Raw genomic sequence first — 20,850 nt, forward strand, 5'->3', positions numbered from 1 at the left:
ATAGGGCACTGTTTTATATAAACGCAGTGTTATCTTGATCGTTTACGCATGAAGGAAAGGTGATCAGCCCTCCGCTTCAGGTACCAGTCCAGGGTAATATTGAATAAATATTACAGTGAAAAAATCACTTATATTTATTTAACCCCCCGGGAATCGAACCCGGGACCCCCTGAACGGTAACCGAGCGTGCTGACCATACACTACGGAGGCGGACAAAATTTCTATACCCGTTGATTTATTTAAAAAAAAGTGTTGCTCTCATTTGATTTTCCTATATGCGTCTCGGTCTTCTTCTTCTGACGGCCCTCTGGCGTTGGATCCGCGAGCCACAGTTGGTCGGTGCGCGGCGGCGTGCGCAGATAGCGTGGCGCGCGCTTTCTGCCCCGTACCTACCCGCCGGCGGAGCGTATATAAGCCGGCGCGCCGTCCTCACCTTGAACTTCAGTCCGACCCGCGATGATCGAGCGCGCCTGCTCGCCGAGTCTCGAACCGAACCCCCCGATCCACAGTGCCCCGACTGCGACGATGACTTGAATCCGTTCCGTGTGTTGTTTCGTTTGAATCCGAACATTGTGCGATAGCGCCACTATCCGAACACTGTGCATGAACTGTTGATATTCTAATTTTGATACGTCGAGTGCTGGCAGAATGAGATTGAAAGTGAGTAGATTTATTTTCCATTATTATTTTGTCCGCCTCCGCGGTGTGATAAGAGTTAGAAGAAGAAGAAGAAGACTTAATGTTAAACTTAGAATGCGAAAGCAACGTTTAGTAAGTAATATGTACAGTATATTTTGCAAACCAAATTCGGCAAAATTCATTTGATTGTTTTATTATCTTGTCCACATTTGAAGTGTAATGGCCAGCACGCTGGGCTACCGTACTGAAGGTCCTGGTTTCAATTCCCAGGGGGGTCAAATAAATATATGTTATATTTTCACTTAAATATTTATTCAATAATATCCTAGACTGGTACCTGAAGCGGAGGGGGAGGGGTAAACACCTTTCCTTCATGTGTTAATGATCAAGATAACACTTCGTTTATATGATGAAGTGCCCTATGCACCATTGGGTGCGGATAAGGGATAAAAAAATAAAAAATATTTATTTACTACCCTCGAGAGGCTCACATACACCCCGAGACATTGCTTCTATATATCGTGGGTATACTGGCAAAAAACGTTAACTCTAAAACTACTGTTTTAATAATCCCTGTTATTTAAAGCTTTCAGCCTAATTTAAATACCAGCTTCTAAACTTAAAGTTGAATTTACTTTTAAAACCACATAAATAAACCAATTCAAACTACTTAGTATATTTTGTCAGTTTATAGAAAGTTGAAAACTTTATAATATGGATCAATAAGTCAAAATTCGATATTTTCGAATTGACGTTTTTTGCCACTACACCCACGATATTTTCCTCTTCTTGCCTACTATAGCTCCACTATTTCCCTTCTGCGATCGAGTAAACAATGCTTCATTCTGATGCGGTGCCCTATGCACCACTTGGAGAGGAAAATATTTCATGATCTTAGCAGTGTAGGTTGGAGCGTTACGTGCAGCGCAGTCAAGGGATAACTGGAAAAGAGTCATTGCTTCCACAAGGGTCACATCCCTCAGGAATGAGGAACAGACGAAGAACAAGCAGTGTAGAATATGCACAAGATTGTGCGAGTACCTTTATGTTACCCTGAGTGCTCTATTCAGATTTTCCTACCTTTCATTTTCCACCACTTTCCCTTCCATATATTATATATAAGTAATGTACTTCAATTCGAGCTTTTTAACTTTTGTCATCTTCATCATGTCAAAAATATTCAATTTATAGATATTTCTAGAATAAATCTGCAGCACAGGATCATTAACGATCAAGCTAACAGCACATTGATTCAATTCAGTACCCAATACACCATTGGATGTCTACAGGGATAGTGGTTAGAACAGTTGAGTGTCATGTACAAAGACCTAAGTTCGATTAGTTAAGTAAAATGTTACATTTGCATAAAATGACATTCGCAACATAATTCCTCGCCTTGTGCATTTAACGATCATGACATGATCATGACAACACTACAGTAATCTTACAAAGTGCCTTTCTGATAATGTGCTCTTCTTAATAAAGTGCACGGCATTGGTGTTAATAGGCACATTAGACTAATACATACATTTTTGAAAATATTATACTTGTACTATAACAAAAGCACTTGTAAAATATGACATTTCAGTTTATAAATGTAAACAAGACTAAATTTTTAATTAATGGTTTACATAGTAAATACCACTATTTCTTAAAATCTACTGAGACACGTGTTTCGATGCATTCCGCATCATTTTCAAACACCGTAACCATACGATGTTTTAAAATGATGCGGAATGCATCGAAACACGTGTCACAATAGATTTTTAAAAATTGTGGTATTTACTGAGTAAAACATTCATTAAAAATGGATAGATTTTACATCAAAGTGACTGCCGAATCAATTAATGAAATTCAATACTAAATTGTTGGGTAATATATCCAAAATTCAACACGGTTTTTGGGTTGAATTATATTTTTATTTACATATATCGCTCACTCCTTTCAAGAACGTCATAAATAAAAAAAAAACAATTTTCAGTTGTGCATGTTTTTGGAATGCCCAGAAAATGTACTATTGTATATCCCAGCAAAAGCGGCATATTTTAAACTTAATATTTACCCGCTACAGGGCAGAAGGTGTTGTTTTTGCATTTTAAAGAAAAGGTTTTGTTTGATTAATTTTTTAAAATATACTAAATATTTTTTAAATGGAAAAAAAACCTTCAGGTTTTACCTAAAAAGATCTGTTGCACAGTAAAAAGTTCAATAAGTGGCTTGATATTTATTTTTAATACATTGTATTATATTTTTAAACTTTAAAAACGTTCTACTGAAAAATCAAGTTTTTTGATTTATGACTTTCTTGAAAGGAGTGAGCGATAAATGATAATATGTGACGTGTTTCGTCTTATTAAGACATTATCAAACACTCCTCTTGAGTGTTTAATAATGTCTGAATAAGACGAAAAGCGTCACATATTATCATATATATGTAAATAAAAGTAGAATTCAATCCAATAACCATGTTTCATTTTGGATATATTATATTACCCAACAATTCAATATGAAATTCTACCAACTGTCTGTAGTTATAATAAATAAACAAGACTAGTTTAGAGAACTACAGATTTTGGTATACAGTTGAAAATACAAACCTCTAAACCTCAACATCAATTTGTATTTTTATATTTGATGAGAACATCTCAAAAGTAGTCGTGTTTATACTAATCAACTCAATAATGGTCTTGTATAAATGTTTTATTTTAATATTATGTTTAAACACCACATTATTCAAAATACTATATTGTGTTTTTGTGGATTTTGACGTACTTACAACACTGCGAAAGATCTAGTATCACACTGGATATCGATCTGTTCCATGTGTCTGAAGGAGTATTCTGAAGCGGGATTCTTCTACATCTTTAACAAGAGTTTTCTTGTTTACTTTTTAATTTTTGATGTATACGCCTTAAATATTTGTTGGTAATGTATAATTTATATATTTATTTTTTAATCAATTGAATCGAATTGAATTGAATAAGAACATAGTAAAGGTAATATAGTCGGACGTAGTTACGTATTTTGTTACAATTCTTGGAAACCCGAAACTGTACACCGTCTCGTATGAGTGATTTGCCTCACTTGTTCACGAGCTTGCAACAGTGATCACCTGGCATCTAGCGGTTAGGTATCAAATTAGCAGGTCAAACCCTTTGAGATCTTACCTAATGTTTAAGGCGGGATAGTCGATAGCCCTCAACTTAATTTAATTTAAACCCAGGTAACATTTAACGTAGGTAATTGAATTTTTCGCTTAAAACATCTCTGTTTCCTGTCCACTCGTGTATATTATGGAGCCGGAAAATAAGCTTTCTTCCGACACTCCTTGGACCCTTGATTATCACTTCCAGTAGCTTGTACTTTTCTCTTCTGAGCACATGTATGTTATATTGTACATATGTAAATAAAATAATTTTTCACATTCATCTTTATTTAATATTACGCTGCACTGATACTAAAAGTACAGGATTGATTACCTTGCGTATATATTTATATATATATATATATATATATATATATATATTTATATATATATATATATATATATATATATATATATATATATATATATATATATATATATATATATATATATATATATATATATATATATATATATATATATATATATATATATATATATATATATATATATATATATAAATATGTATATATTTATTACGAGTAATATTTTACGCTTTGGAATTTTAACTTCACATAAATACCGTTTTTTATTATAAATCTAAGTTTTTCTTCGAAATAAATATATGGTTTTGAAGAAGAAAGAGTTATTGAAAGGTTGGGAGTTGAAAAAATGCTAAAAATATTATATATCAATTTTTTTCATTACATATTTTTTTAAATATCCAATTTCTGTAAATATTGTAAGAAAAATTTCTGTAAGAACACGTCGCGTTTTGAATTTGAAGTTTGCGAGTACCCCTTTACATAACGCCTGAGGCTTTTAAGGATGTACTTTAATCATTTATACTGCATTTATAAATTCACTCGACCTTAAGGTCAATGGGTACCAGTAAAGTAATCGTCAGTGAAAGCTTTGTGCATGGTTCGCATCTTCTAATGGCGTATAGATGCATAATGCATCACGATTACGGTTCTAGCTGCATTAACATACAATATGTGCAGTTTATAAATGCAACATATTGTTACGGCAATTTGTACGTGGAGATCCAAGAAATCTGTTATAATCTCTACCGTAAACGAGACATTTACGGTAGAGATTATAAGGCCCATTACACGATTACTTGCAACTTAATTTTCTCTAAACCCTGGTATAATTTGACGTAATAGATTTCATTTCATAAAACACCGTTTGTATTTTGTAAAAATTAGTTTTTCTTTGAAATTAATACATTTCGCTCACTTCTTTCAACAACATTATATATCAAAAATCGTCAATTTTCAGTTGTGCATGTTTTCGGAATGCCTAGAAAATGTACTGTATCCAAGCAAAAGCAGCATATTTTTAACTTAATATTTACCCGCTACAGGGCAGAAAATGTTGTTTTTGCATATTGAGGAAAAGGTATTGTTTGATAATTTTTTTAATATACTAAATATCTTTCAAATGGAGAAAAAACATTCAGGTTTTACCTAAAAAGATCTGTTGCAAAGTGAAAAGTTCAATAAGTGGCTTGATATTTATTTTTAAAACATTGTATTATATTTTTAAACTTTAAAAACGGTCTAAAAAACCATTTTTTTTGAAATGTGACGCTGTTGAAAGAAGTGAGCGATATATGATTTTGAACAAAAAAAGTTATCGGTAAGGAGGTAAGAAGTTAGAAAAACATTAAAAATATATTTTTCGAATATTTATTGCAAAAAACATACTGTAATATAAATCGTGGGTGTACTGGCAAAAAATTATAACTCAAAAATATGCTGTTTTGACCTAATGATGCATATTATAAAGATTTCAACGTTCTATTTACTGGCAAAATACATATAAGTATTATACTAAGTATTATATATAGTTTGAAATGTCATATGTATGTGGTTTTGAAAGTAAATTCAACTTTGAGTTTAATAGATGGTAGTTTATTCAAGCTAAAAGATTAAAATACCTACCTGGGATTATTAAAACGGGAATTTAAGAGTTAACGTTTTTTGCTAGTATACCCACGATATTTAAAAAAAAACATGAACATACAGCCCTCAGTGAGGCCGAGCGCGATTTGAACGCCTTTAAACGCCCGCGATTTGAACGCCCGAAAGATCTAGGTTTTAAGGAAATAATAGGGGGAAATAATAGTTTTAAGGGAATGTAATTAACATATTTCAAATTTCATTAATTGATTCGGCGGTCACTTTGTGGCAAAATCTATCAATTATTAATTTATTTTTTATAATTTTTACAATTAATTTTTAATAAAATATTATTTTTTGACATCTCATCAAAGATTAAGAAGAATTTGGAAGTCTAGGCAGTAACGGGGCTGACAACCGTTATGAGTTACACAAAACAAGTACTTGTACTATCCTATAGAAATTTGTAAATTTGTGCAAATACCTGGAAGAGGGACGGGAGGGAGGAAAAGGGCAAAGGAGAAAGATCAAAGCAAATTGTCAGAGACATTCAGAGACAAATTGTATGAAACTAGGGACACACCGCTTAGTTGTAAATGTCAAGATACAATGTAGACGATCTAAGAGCTGAAAATGACGACTAGAACATTGAAATAACCATATTCATAGTCAACCAATTTAGATGAACGATAAATAGGTGTAGGCAATTTGTTTACAGCTTGTTCTACTCGTGGGAAGCGCTAAGGTGTCAATTGGTGAATATATGATACATGAATGTAATATGTTATTACTTATTAAATATGTTTTCAAGATATGGATATTTTAAAAATATATATTCAATAAAATATAATACTAGTGCAGCTCAAAACCACTATTCTTTTATATTAATAAAACATTTTAATAAACTACCTGCAAGAATAAAAAATATAATCAATTTAAAATCTTTCAAAAATGATTTACAAAAACGTATAAGGCAAACTCCCGTTTGATTACCATTTATAATTTCTTATTTTTACTTCTTATCTATAGGTACAAACCCTGTAAGTTTATTTTTACTTCCTATTTATATGTACAAACCCTGTAAGCGAACTCCATCTCTAAACACGAGCAATCTGCTCTCTTAGTGAGGTAGCACGTAAAAAAAACTATGTATTTTTATTTATTTATTTTTTATTTATTTATTTATTTATTTATTTTCATAATACATAGATACATTCAATATACATATTCATTTCATATACACATTTATTATACGTATTACGGCTCTTTAGGCATGGCCTGTGTTGAGCTGAATACTAACATGGTAATACAAAGTTTATATATATATTTTTTTTAATTTTTAATATATATATATATATATTTTTTAATGATTAGATTATAAACATAACATACAGGAGATACAAAAATAATTTATGTTTTAAGGTTTTTCAATGTGATAATTACACCTGGACTTTAATTAATTCACTTTCCACCTTGTCCCTTCCAATGTTAAGTAACCATCGACGGACACTGTTCTTGAAGACCTGATCACTCCTGGAAATCTTAATGGTTTCGGGCAGCAAATTAAATATTTTTGGAGCGAGGAATGAAAATTTTTTTTGGGCAAAACTTGTTTTAATGGCTGTAAATGTAACTATGTTGATTATTATGCCATACAATGTATCTTTGATTAAAAAATTTATAAATAAAAAAAAATTAAAAAAAGTTGCCTTAGAAAATCCCCCTTCACTATTATGTACAAGGATTTATGGCAAACTTAGTTTATATGTCTTAAAAATTATAGTAAATGTGTATAGTTTGTTATAAATTAACAAAGTTGATCCCTAAAAACAATACAAAAGATACAACAATACAACAGACACAATGGATTTTATATCTTATATCAATCAAGATTTGTCACAAAGCTCATTTATTATCTTATTCGTCTTGTCGTATTTTCTAAATAAGACAACCCAATTTTTTAATTAAATACTTATCGGCGGAACAAAACACATTTTTTTATTATAAAACGGAGCTTTGTTGTGGTATAATCTCTTAAAGTCTCTTTGAGAGCTTAGAATAAGCTCGTCTTATATCAATCAAAATTTGTCAAATAGCTCAATTATTTGTCTTGTCATATTTTCTAAATAAGACACCACTAAATCCGATAAATCTTTACGCCCTATTGCCTCATAATTTTTTTGTCAACTGAATACCTTCTTTTGCACATCTGTTTCCAATTTAAATCTTTCTTTTTCAAAAATTGGACATACCCACACTGAACATGGATATTACTAATAATAATAATAAAACCCCTAACGCACCCCGATGGTGCATAGGGCACTGCATCATATAAACGCAGTGTTATCTCGATCGATTACACATGAAGGAAAGGTGATCAGCCCTCCACTTCAGGTACCAGTCCAGTGTAATATTGAATAAAAAATAGAGTGAAAAAATCACTTAATATTTAAATATACCAGGTACCAGTCCAGTGTAATACTGAATAAATATTCGTTCGAACCCTTATCCGCACCCCAATGGTGCATAGGGCACTGCATCATATAAACGCAGTGTTATCTTGATCGTTAACGCACGAAGGAAAGGTGATCAGCCCTCCACTTCAGGTACCAGTCCAGGGTAATGTTGAATAAATATTAAAATGAAAAAATCACTTATATTTATTAGACCCCCCTCTGGGAATCGAACCTGGGACCTCCAGAACGGTAGCCGAGCATGCTGACTATTACACTACGGAGGCGGAGCGATATTACTATGTGCACATTATTGAATATCATTGCTTTGCAAATATTTGTTCACGCCGATTAAGCTAACGAATCGTAAAGTATGCATATAGCAGAATGCATGAAAGTAATTGCGTCGAGATAAATTCTCAATTCTAGTTGCGTTCAAACAGTCGAAAGTGCATATCAGTATGGTGCAATTATTTCACTTCAATCTTAGATAGGGCAACACGCGAACGCTTATTTGATCTGAGCTTAGGTGTGCACATGCTGGAAAGTGATATTATCATCCCATGGACATACAGACGTTTTTAAAACCAAATTAAACGAATTACAAATCCAATTAGAAAATTAAAATTTAAAAACAAAAAAAACAGTATGATTCCACCTGGCCATAAAGCACACCAAACAGTGACTTTTAATGGATGTAAGGGCGTCTCGACAAAGGCTTCTGGGTTTTCCTTACCCCAATTCGGCAATTCTGCTTATTGATTTAGCCCTTCAACCAAAAATGTGCCTAATTGGTGAAAAAAAAATTACCTTGAAAAAGAGGATCAACCTGAATATTGTTTTCGGCCCATTCACTGAGCTTACGACGCGCATAATGGTCGTTCAGTCTATTCATGGTGAAATGGTAAAACGTACTGACTACAAATCAACTGCCAACTCGCTCACTCCTTTCAAGAACGTCAAAAATAAAAAATCGCCATTTTTCAGTTGTGCATGTTTTTGGAATGCCCAGAAAATGTACTATATCCCAGCAAAAACTTCCTATTTTTAGATTAATATTTACCCGCTACAGGGCAGAAAGTGTTGTTTTTGCATTTTGAAGAAAATGTATTGTTTTATTACTTTTTTAAAAATACTAAATATTTTTCAAATGGAGAAAAAACATTCAAGTTTTACCTAAAAAGATCTGTTGCACAGTAAAAAGTTCAATACGTGGCTTCATATTTATTTTTAATACATTGTGTTATTTTTAAACTTTAAAAACGTTCTCCTGAAAAATCAAGTTTTTTTGATTTATGACGTTCTTGAAAGGAGTGAGCGAACTGTCAAATTGACAGTCGTGTAGAAATAATGTTGCCAGCTTAAAAACCAAGCTTCTGAAAATTATTACTTTAAAATAGTATGACAAAAAGTACCAACAGTGTAAACCAATAATCTAACACGCAAGATGACTGACATCAGAGTCAATTAAAATAATTTAAACACAGAAAGCAATCTAGCTTCAAATATTTATGAAAATTGCTAGTTTGACTACCATTCGACATTTATGATGCTGTTGACAGTCTGATTACATGGCATACTTGACCCTGCATAGTGTAGAGTGTTTCCATTTGAAGTTATCACTTGAATCATTAGTTGGGAAATTGTATTTTGCGTCTACATTCAACCCGTTTATATTGCTCACTCCTTTCAAGAATGTCATAAATAAAGATACTTGATTTTTCACGACAGCGTTTTTAAAGTTCAAAATTATAATACAACGTATTGAAAATAAATATCAAGCCACTTATTGAACTTTTTAGTATGCAAAAGATCTTTTTAACAAAAACAGATTCAAAATAATAAATAATATTGAACTTTTTACTATGCAACAGATCTTTTTAGGTAAAACCTGAAGGATTTTTCTCCATTTGAAAAATATTTAGTATATTTATAAAAATAATTAAACCATACCTTTTCTTCAAAATGCAGAAACAACACTTTCTGCCCTGTAGCGGGTAAATATTAAGATAAAAATATGCCTCTTTTGCTGGGATATAGTATATTTTCTGGGCATTCCGAAAACACGCGCAACAGAAAATTGACGATTTTCGTTTTATGACGTTCTTGAAAAGAGTGAGCGATATACGTGTTCGAAAACAACTAACAGAACGATTTAGAAACTAAAACGTATTTATACGAGTCGCACTTCCTACGCACTATTAAGAAAAACGTTTGAAGACAACAATGTGTTTTTAGATATATTATTAATAAGTAAAATATGACACGTGTTTCGATGCACTCCGTATCATCCTTCAACGTCCCAAAGGGACAACTCTAAAATTTAGACTTAGCTTCACATACGGTGTTTGAAAATGATGCGGAATGCGTCGAAACACGTGTCACAATACATTTTAAGAAATAGTGGTATTTACCAAGTAGAACTTAAACTTAAATAAATTTACTAACATTTCAAAATTTAACTGTTCGCATCCGTAGTATAATGGTTAGCACGCTCCGCTACCATACTGGAAGTCCCGGGTTCGATTTCCATGGGGGGGTTTCAAATAAATACGAGTGATTTTTTCACTTTAATATTTATTCAATATTACCCTGGACTGGTACCTGAATCGGAGGGCTGATCACCTTTTCTTCATGTGTTAACGATCAAGAAAACATCAAGAAATGCCCTATGCACCATCAAGTAGGGATGAGGGTTTGAAGAAGAACATTAAAAAATTTCGTGCAAAACAAAAAAACAAACAGAGAATACAATTTCAGATTTAGCAGGATTGAGTTACTTTTTATTTAAATTTATTATTATTGTACATTGTGATAAAGTTTTGCAATATTTCTCATGTAATGATTAATTCCTAAGATAATTTCATGTTATTTATTGCTTTTATTGCAATTTTTAATTCGTTCATTAAACAAAGAGACACAGTTCAATGTTCAAGCAAACGGTAATTTGTTTGATGTATTTTCAAGTAAAACATCACACCTCTGGTCAAAAATGTGTGCAATTTAGCTAGTGAGAGATTGACTAATTTCCCTTGGCGGATTTTTGAAACGTGACTTATCATTAAAAAAAAGACATTTTTCAGAAAGAGAGTTTTTATCCTAAGTGATAAATCTCTTCTTTCTTTTTTTTTTAAATTTACTTAGGAAAATCAACAGAATTAAAAAAAAAAAGTTATTTGTAGGTTTCCACTTAAAAATAACCTAAAATTGTTATTTAAATATGTATAACTGGTGCGAGCGATGAATGGACCTAAATATTTTTCTAAGCATACACCGGATCTTACTTTAAATCTTTTCGACCAGTGATACCTAAATCCTCTTGGGTCCACAACATCAAAATACCTAAACTTAATGTGGAGGTCCTCACCAAAAAGTTACAATTTTAATATTGCACAAAAAATCCTTTTTTAATTTTTTTTATTTATAACAAGACATTTTATTAATGACAAGAATTTATATTAATACATAAAAACATAACATAAATGCAAATACAAAAACATATGAATAAAATATAAATACAAAAAAGATCCCACAAAAGGCATGGCCTGTGTCTGAGTATACAATATAATTTAGGTCATAGTAAAGGACACTGGCAAGAATACAATAGATATATGAAGTACATAGAACTAGAATAAAAGTGTTAATATAAAATACAAAATACTTGACTATCAGAAAACAAAAAATAAAAATAAAAATAAATTAAATTAAACTTTAAAACATAAAAAAGATGAAAAAGTAAAAAGTTACCAAGCATGTACATACCTTTAAATGCAAATCTGTTCTGTTTACTGTATTTTATCGAAATATTAGTCAAAGTTGCGACAAAACGTGACCAATCCTGTGTTAAACCGATATGAAATCATTGAATCGTACCACAACATAACAATTTTACAAGCTAGAATTCCTGGTTACTTAAAATCGTTTATTAAGGATATTTAACGTTTTGGCAAGGACCTCCACAAATGTGTCGTACCTTCGGTGCTGGTTGAGGATCGGACATACTGTACTAGCATCCCATCTCAAAAAAAATCTTTTGTTCGTTGTGTGAAGCGAAGGATGAAACTCCTGATTATATACATTTTAACTGCCCCTTACTTCCTGACCTTGAGTTTCTACAGGACATTCGCTCGAAGGGTTTGTTCTTCCCGCTAAATGTCCAGCACCTCCTATCGACAAACCCTCCAAAATTAAATAATGCATGATTGCATTATTGATTTTTTGAGATATTTGCATTATTTTTGGAGATTTTCGGATTATTTTTAGAGATTTTCGCTTTATTTTTTTAAAGCACCTGAATAAATATAACAAAAAATATTTGTGTATGGTAATTATTTAAAAAATCCAGCATAAAAAATACCAGTAGTTAATACCATACATCACTAAATTTTGGGTACTTTGCCAAAAATAATAATTGAAAATAGTATAACTACATAAAAAATAAGTTTGACTGTATAATGAGAATAAAAATTCAGTCAATGCCAATGCTGAAATCAAAAACAGAAATGACGAAGTCTATGCAGAATCTTATAACTTACATTTCTTACGACTTCATTCTTACGTTTAAACGTTTGAATATTTTTGATCTGTATTTGATATCTTATTTTTAAACATTTAAATAATGATCGCTGCATTGGCAGCCCTGGAGAAATGGCAAATAAAATAGAGATCTCTGGTCACGAACTTGGGTATTATAAGGTCACAAGGGTCACTATCATCTCGACTCTCGACTCTCGACTCGATACTGTCCGCGTACCTCTTGTCATTACCTGTAGAGAAACTTACTGATTCCTTCACCCCGTGTTGGCTTGACTGAAGTCATAAATTAGTGACTTACGACTTTATACACTTGAATAATTCAATAAGAAATCTATCAACGCTGGATGTTTTATCGTCAATTGTCACCGTATGACAAATGTTGACAATATTTATAAAAAATATCGATTTATTTACAATTTTTTGTGTCCAAATCTTTTGTAACAAATGTGAATTTTGTCCATTTCAGATGGCTTATTTTTTCAGTTATTTTTCAGCTCCTAAAAGCAAAGTTGCCTATAATTTTTTCCTTGATTTGGTTTTATTTTAATTTTTTGTAGTGATTTCTCACCACATGAAGAAGAATATGTATTTACAGGTCTAACGATGTATGTACCATTAGGTTGGTTTGAGTGATCACTTTAACGTTCATCATTCTAGCTATGATATCTAGCCAAGTTTCCGATGTTTTATATACCGTGTATCCAACAATCGACACTTTCTGTCAAACGTGAGTTCTCGGTACCATATATGGTTAAGTTCAATAAGTTTTTTTAAATTTAAGTTTTACTTATAAAATACTACAATTTTTTTTAAATTTAGCTAAGACATTTATGAAATATATGTAAAATTCTTCCCGAATTATTTTACATACTAGGAGACGCGTAAAAAGATGATTTAACTTCTTTCAAAGGACGTTTCTCCAATATATTTTTTTGAGAATTTTAATTAAAATATACATTACCAAAAAAGCAGCAATGGTTAGGGCGTTTGAGGTCCCATTTTTATGCTCGTACAAGCTTACGTAAGGACTAAAAGCTATTGTGAATGTGTACAAATTTCTTGAGTATGAGTCCTTGAGTGAGCATAAACGTAAAATTGTCAGCTATAATATACGATTTTTTTCCAGATATGCCTGCTGATGACATTGTGCTGGTGGTGTTGTCTGGCGCAGGAATCCGAACCCGACATACTCAGATTGTCTCGGAGGACGCCTAACTTCTACCACTCTTCCAACTCCCAGGGAGTTGGGTTCAGGGCCAATGTCAACTCCGACAGCAAAGACTCTACCAACTCCAACCCATCGCAGAAAGAAAAACAGCAAGCAGATGCTCCATCCGGCGAAAGCGTCGAAGAAACTGCCCCGGAAGGATACTACAGAAACCAACAGCAATTAAACGATCGTTCGCCACCAAAGTATCTAGAAACTTATGGTAAGAGAAACAATTCTAGTTTTGACAGCGATGGAGCTTCTAACGACCTGCCATCGGCTAGATACGTCCTACCGCCTGAAAGTTTCTTAAACAATATGAGACACAATAACCTTGTGTATTTAACGGATCAAAATGATCAGTATAGATCCACTCCAGCCCCACAAACTAAATACGAATCGAGTCCTCTTACTGCGCCTTCTGGTTCTGAAGGACAGTACTCCTCGTATCCTTTGCAATCATCATCAAATATCAATTACGTCGCATCTCCCGCTCCTTCTCAGTACTCTGCGACTCAAGCATCGAGGAATCAATATGTCTCAAGCCCATCAAACTATCAAGAAGCGTCAGCATCTCATTTGAATTACGTTTCTACGCCGTCTCCAATTTCTCAATATGGTTCGAATTCATTCCCAGCACCTAATTTTGCATCTCAATCGCAAAATTTTAATAATAACGTACAGTATGCGTCAACACCAGCGCCGAGAGTCCAGCATTTTTCATCTCCTTCACCACCTAATCAATATGTAGCTCAAATATCCCAAAATGTACCTGCTGGTTCGCAACACACGTTTGTGTCGTCTCCTGCTCCAAACACGATTTACCTGTCCACTCCAACTCATAACCAGTACGTTTCATCACCCGTACACTTTGTTTCAACCCAGTCACCGGTCCAGTATGCTACAAGTGGTCCATCGTTTAGTTTATCTTCTTCGAATGACGGGTCATCACAAGGCGCGCAACAGATGCGTATCGATCATTTCAATAATGCCATGAGCGGTGTAAGGAATCCTAAATACGCGTCGCAACAAATATCTGAAAACGTTTTTGTTTCTTCTACTCCAGAACCTGTCATAATTTCAACGACAGTTTCCCCTAAGCAACATCCAAACGAACAAAACTGGAGATCTGGGATAACTCCTAATGCTATAACTATTCAAAGTTTGAATGATCAAAATAATAATAATTTCATATTTAATAACCAAAACCACCAGCAGCAGTCCCCACAGCATCCACAGCAAAAACAACAGCATCAACAATCAAACCATTTTGCACAAGCCTCATTCAGTCAAAATGACGTAAAATCTCACCAGTATCCTAATGAAATCGATGTGGCCAATAATAATTTGGTAGTTAATATCGCTCATCCATCACATCCATCATATCAACAACGCGATAAACAATACACAAATAAGAATCATCAATCGAGAGATTTGGAAAAAGAAACTGACGTGGGTCACTTGTACTCCAGTGGAGATTTTGGATGGAAATTGAATCCCAAAAAGGCATCTGCTGCTCATAACGTAGTATCTAACAGTATTCAACAGAATTCTGGAATATACACGGTTTCTCCAGAAACTTTCAATTTTCAAAGTCAAGCACCCCAATCTGAAATAAGTTACGAATATCGACCCTTCCCTGATAATCCATTTTTGAATCATATATCAGTACAAACTGGACCTCCTCCAGTTAGTTCAGCATCTGTTCAGTCTATTAATTTTCAACCTGATCATAACCAGCAACAAAATGTAAATGTTGGTTACAGTATAGGTTTCGGAAATCAAAACGAAGATTCTTCTAGAAAACATTCGGTCAGTAATGAACACAGAAATTTAGAAGGAAACAGTTATCAAGGATTCACAACAGCCAGTAACCAGCCGTCTCATCAATCAGATATTATAAAGGGTGTTAAAGTATCTCAAGTCAACTCGCCAGATCAATCATATTACTTTAAAGACGGTGGAATTTCAGAAAAACGTTACTCCAAGTATCAATCAAACAATGATGATATCGAACAATCGAGGAACCAACAGCATCCTTCTTTTGGTACTGGAGCCACGTCCTACCAACATACACAACAGTCCAAAAATACCAATAACGGAAATAATAATTATGATAAAATTAATTCCAACTATTTTGGAAATCATGCTAAATTAATTCATTTGAACAACCCTAAAATTGGTAATACTTATTATGCGAATGACGGTAATAGTGATTCCTATAAATGGTCAAATTATGGAGCGGGCGTAGAAGTTTCCACCATTTCAAGCCCTAGTTCTACTAAAGCGATTCATCATATGGCTTCACCGAACCCTCCAATTGTGTATGTCAACAGTCCTAGTCCTGTAGTTACTAATTCCCCGTTTTTCTTCTCAACACCAAAAGACGACAATAATGGACGATATCTGCAGAACTTTGACCACGACAAAGCTATCAAGAATATTCAGCCAATTGATTTATCTAATGTTGTTCCAAATTTCTCCACACCGTCGAGTAATTCTGACAGATCTGCAGCATTTTCTTCTCATTATTCAAATTTTCCCGTAGTACAACAGGCTTTCCCTCAACCTAATTCTATGAGTTCAGGAAACCAAGTTACAAATTTTCAACAGGAGCCATACCAAATATCACCTAGCTCAATAAGTAATCAAAATGTCGTTTTTCAAGGACTCCCGAACTATTACAAATCCGCCGATCAGACTTTATTTAAGGATAAGACAATATATTATAACGTGCAGCCACTGCAACAGAAAGGTGCCGATAACTCAGGACTCGATTTGAGGTCTTACGTTTTTGCCAATCAAAGAGATCTGAATGCCTTATCGTCGTCTCAGAATAATCAGATACGAGCATCTGAATCCCAACAAAATTACATCGTAAGTACTCCTGGTGATATGATTGGCCATTCTTCTAATTTAGAAACTCGACTCACTCCTCATATTGATTACGTACCATCTGAAACCTTCAGACAAACTGGGCAAGACTCAAAGCACTCGAATAAAGACCAAAACCAACAAGAAATAACATACCAAATTCATCAAGGTAACCACAATGTAAAATACAATACTTATAATTCTAATAGCTTACCCAACGAGCAGCGTTTGAGCGATGTTGTAAATAACCAACAATATATGAAAGATCAAAATAGAGGTCCTGTAGCATTACCACTTGTCCAAGAACAGAATAATAACGACAATTATGTGGGAAACTCTGGTCGAATTCAACGACAAAATAATGCAGAGGCTACATTGACTAACCAAAATGAAATCGATCCCAATACTGGCTCAAAACTTACAACTATACATGGACTTAGAGTCGCAAACCCATACAACATGGATTTACAAGTAGTTTCAGACATCTTAAGTGGAAAAATAGAGGTAGATGATACATTGCTCCAGCAAGTAAAAGATCAGATGGCTAGACTGAGTCCTAGGACATTGAATACATTAGCACTCCATGAAGCATCTTCAAACAACGATGAAATTCCAAAAAATAACGATGAAGATGATTCTGAGGATAACGATGACCACTCTAGTTACAAATCTAATCCAACTTCTAGAAAAAAACATAAAAATAGATTGGAAGAAATAGTGTACACGCAATCTTCGAGGCCTTTCTCTCAATTCTACGATAAGAATGATCGCGAGCCTCAATTCCCGCACGCTTCAAATGTTGCTTCGGAGCAGTTAAGAAACTCCGTTCAAAGCATTCTGAATCAACACCAAATTGGAGCGGTTATTGATCAGCAACCGAGCTTTATATCTGCTAGGGGAAGAAGTAACAGTGGCTCAGTGGAGTCTGAACTAGACGATATACCATACGATAACTATAAAAGAGGAGAGCCAGGGTTGGAGAAGAAATCAAAATATCTTCACAGGTCGAACGCTGTTTTAGCTGAAGAATTAATTTCAAAACGACCGAGGACGGAAGTCAGCGAGCCGCATACATTGTTGGTTCCACCAAAGCCCCCTTCAGGAATGAAAAGTATGATGCACAGGAGTGAAAAACGGCTAGTAAGACCAAGGCAGCACGTCAGTAGGAAACGCAGCAGGCCATCAAAGCGCATACAATTTGAAGATACAAAAGCCATCGATGACTTTGATATAAACAGTTACAAAAAGTCTAATAGAGGTCCGCCAATGAGATTGTAAAAGGAGTATTTTCATTCATAAAACAATTGAAATATCTGTTTTATTGTATTGTACATATATTTTGTTAATTTACAAAACCCAAAATAATAGCGCATTTAAAAAAAAATATTAAAAGACCATATAACTTGCAACCATTGCAACAGAACAGTGCTGATAACTCAGGGTTCAACAATTTGCAATCTTGTGTTCTTAGCAATAAAGAGGTCTGAATGCCTTATTGTCATCTCAGAATAATCAATTTATATGAGCATGATTCCAACAAAACGATCAACGATACATAAGATATCAATTTAGAAGTCATGTATATGTCATGTACATTTTCTCAAGAATAGAATAATGACATTATTTAGGAAAAGTTGAAGTCAAAGGCAAAATAATGCAGAGACTACATTGACTGACCAAAATGAAATCAATGCTAATACTGGGTCTAAACATATATTTATACATGGACTTATAATATCAAACACAAAGAATGAGTAGTTTAAGACATTTTGAGTGGAAACATAGATATACAGGGTCGCACAAAATTCATTACCCTATCGGAAGATATAACTTTTTGCAAAAGGCGTCGTACGCCAATCATTTGTGAACTAGACAACTGCAGTCAACAAACAGATTGATAAAACGGGCACAAATGTGTATCAATACTGGTGGCAGCCACCTGACGGATTTCATCTTTTTCAGTTTACAAACAAAATGATTAAAGTCCAAAAACAGATTTTCGCACTTGAAAAAAATATCTTTAGTATAAAAGTTATTCAAAAACAAAATTGGATAATAAGTTTTGCGCTACCCTATATTTATTTGTTGTCTCGTTTACAAATGTCAAATATGACGTACAACACCATTTAAAAAAATTAAAATATTTTCTGACAGGGTGATCAATTTTGCGCCAACTGTGGATGATACATTCCAACAAGTAAAAGATCTGAACCAACCTGAAACCATCTTTCAACAACGATGAAATTCCGAAAAAAATCAGTATAAATGATCGAATAACTTAAGGTATGTGAACATAGCGAAATCGTTTAGAATATCTTTTGTGGAGAATGTCATATAGCGTGCATCTACACATCATGCTATCAAAAGATTTCTGGAGAGCCTTGCATGATAAGATTGATATGAGCGACTGATTTGTTATTTTGTGCAGACGTTTCTTTTCTGGTTGAATAAATAATAAAGAAATTATTGAAAGCACGTTGATTAGAAATTTAAAGTAGACATTTTGATCGACTAAGTTAAGTATTCAACATATATTCATTAAAAAAATAACCAAGACAGAAAATATAACTAAGTAGCTAATTAACCATCATTCCCCTTACTCATAGGGGTAGGCAGATAGTGCAGATACGCTCTTTTAATAAAATATGTCTTTGCGAACAATCTTAGAATCTCCCACATTTATACATCTCCTCATACATACCCGCCGATCATGCCAAGTATTTCTCGGTATTCCTCAGCTTATGTTACCAATCACATAAGCCGCATAATTTTATTTTGTCGTTCTTTATTAACATGCCCAAACCACCTCTACACACCTTTTTTAAAATTTCATTTAAAATGCTTATCTCAGCCCTTGATTCTTTCATTTTATCATCATTCGAACATCCATTATACATCGTTTTGCCGCAAATTCATCTAAGAGATCATATTTTGACTGAATTCAAACGACTTTCATCCTCTTTTTGAATCTATCGATTAAAAAAAAATATGTAGATTTTCTATGCCAAGATTTGAACCCTAATCCTTGTATATTAGACAAACATCTAGAGAAATATCTACATACATATATCCATATAGAGAAATTAAGGACTTTCACTCTCTTTATTTGATAACTAACGTTGATTTGATTGCTTAATAAAAAAATATTTGAAAGGTTCTGTTATTAAATTATTTGCTCTAATTAAGTATTTCTAAGTCTTATTTTAAGTTTTTGTATTATAGCCTATTTTTTAGTTTGTATCCAAGATGTAACCACATTGTTAGTGTTGAATAAAAAGTGTTATGTGTTTTTGTGTGTTTTACTTCACTTGTATGTATAGTAATAATAAAATGTACAGTATATGTACCTCAAAAGTTTTTTTTGTTTCAATAAAAAGAGAAATATTTGTGTTTTTATTGCTTACAAAAATACTACAATTTTATACTATTTCCGTGAGCCTAAACGGCTCATAACAATGAGTTTCTAACAAGAAATTCTAACAAGAAATAGGTATTAAATTGGGGTAGAACAGGTTCGAACCGAGAAACTCAAGAGTTCGTGACACTAACCACAGGATCACAACCCGACACATTTATGAATAAAGAAGATTAGCCAGATATTCAATAAATATGTTTTAATAATATGAAATATTAAATTTGAGTTGGACTCCTTACATAGTACAATTAAAATATATTTATTTAAATAAAATGCAACTAAAAACTTTTCATAAATTTTTTGCTGTATCCAAATCCTTGTTCACGAATCTCCATTTGGGAGTAATTTTTACATTTTGACATCACATGAGAGACTTGTAAATGGAGAAACCCAGATTTGTGAACAAGGATTTGGATACATTTAAAATATTAATGAATTAAACAACTGATCAAATTACAAAATTCATAAAAAAATTCAATCATATTTTCAGGAGTCTCCTAGAATGTGAAATAATTCGGGAAGGATGTTGCATACAAATGTTTTAAAATAAATAACGGTCTCTCCTAAATAACAAAAAAATCAACCATAAAACTTGATACATATATATATATATATATATATATATATATATATATATATATATATATATATATATATATATATATATATATATA

The 20,850-nt window shown here is 33.0% G+C and overlaps 1 protein-coding gene across 1 annotated transcript; it reads left to right on the top strand.

The window, feature by feature from the left end:
• The first annotated feature begins 460 nt into the window (after positions 1-460).
• On the top strand, positions 461-18,998 carry LOC148299336 (uncharacterized). Its single transcript, XM_088276174.1, has 2 exons — positions 461-660; positions 13,807-18,998. The coding sequence occupies exons 1-2, from the start codon at positions 649-651 to the stop codon at positions 18,037-18,039; spliced, it is 4,245 nt and encodes a 1,414-aa protein (XP_088132300.1). The 5' UTR covers positions 461-648; the 3' UTR covers positions 18,040-18,998.
• The last annotated feature ends 1,852 nt before the right edge of the window (positions 18,999-20,850 follow it).

The sequence above is a fragment of the Brachycentrus maculatus genome, unplaced genomic scaffold (assembly GCF_059751285.1).
Source record: "Brachycentrus maculatus isolate JH-2025_06_01 unplaced genomic scaffold, ASM5975128v1 h1tg001181l, whole genome shotgun sequence".
NCBI lineage: Eukaryota > Metazoa > Arthropoda > Insecta > Trichoptera > Brachycentridae > Brachycentrus > Brachycentrus maculatus.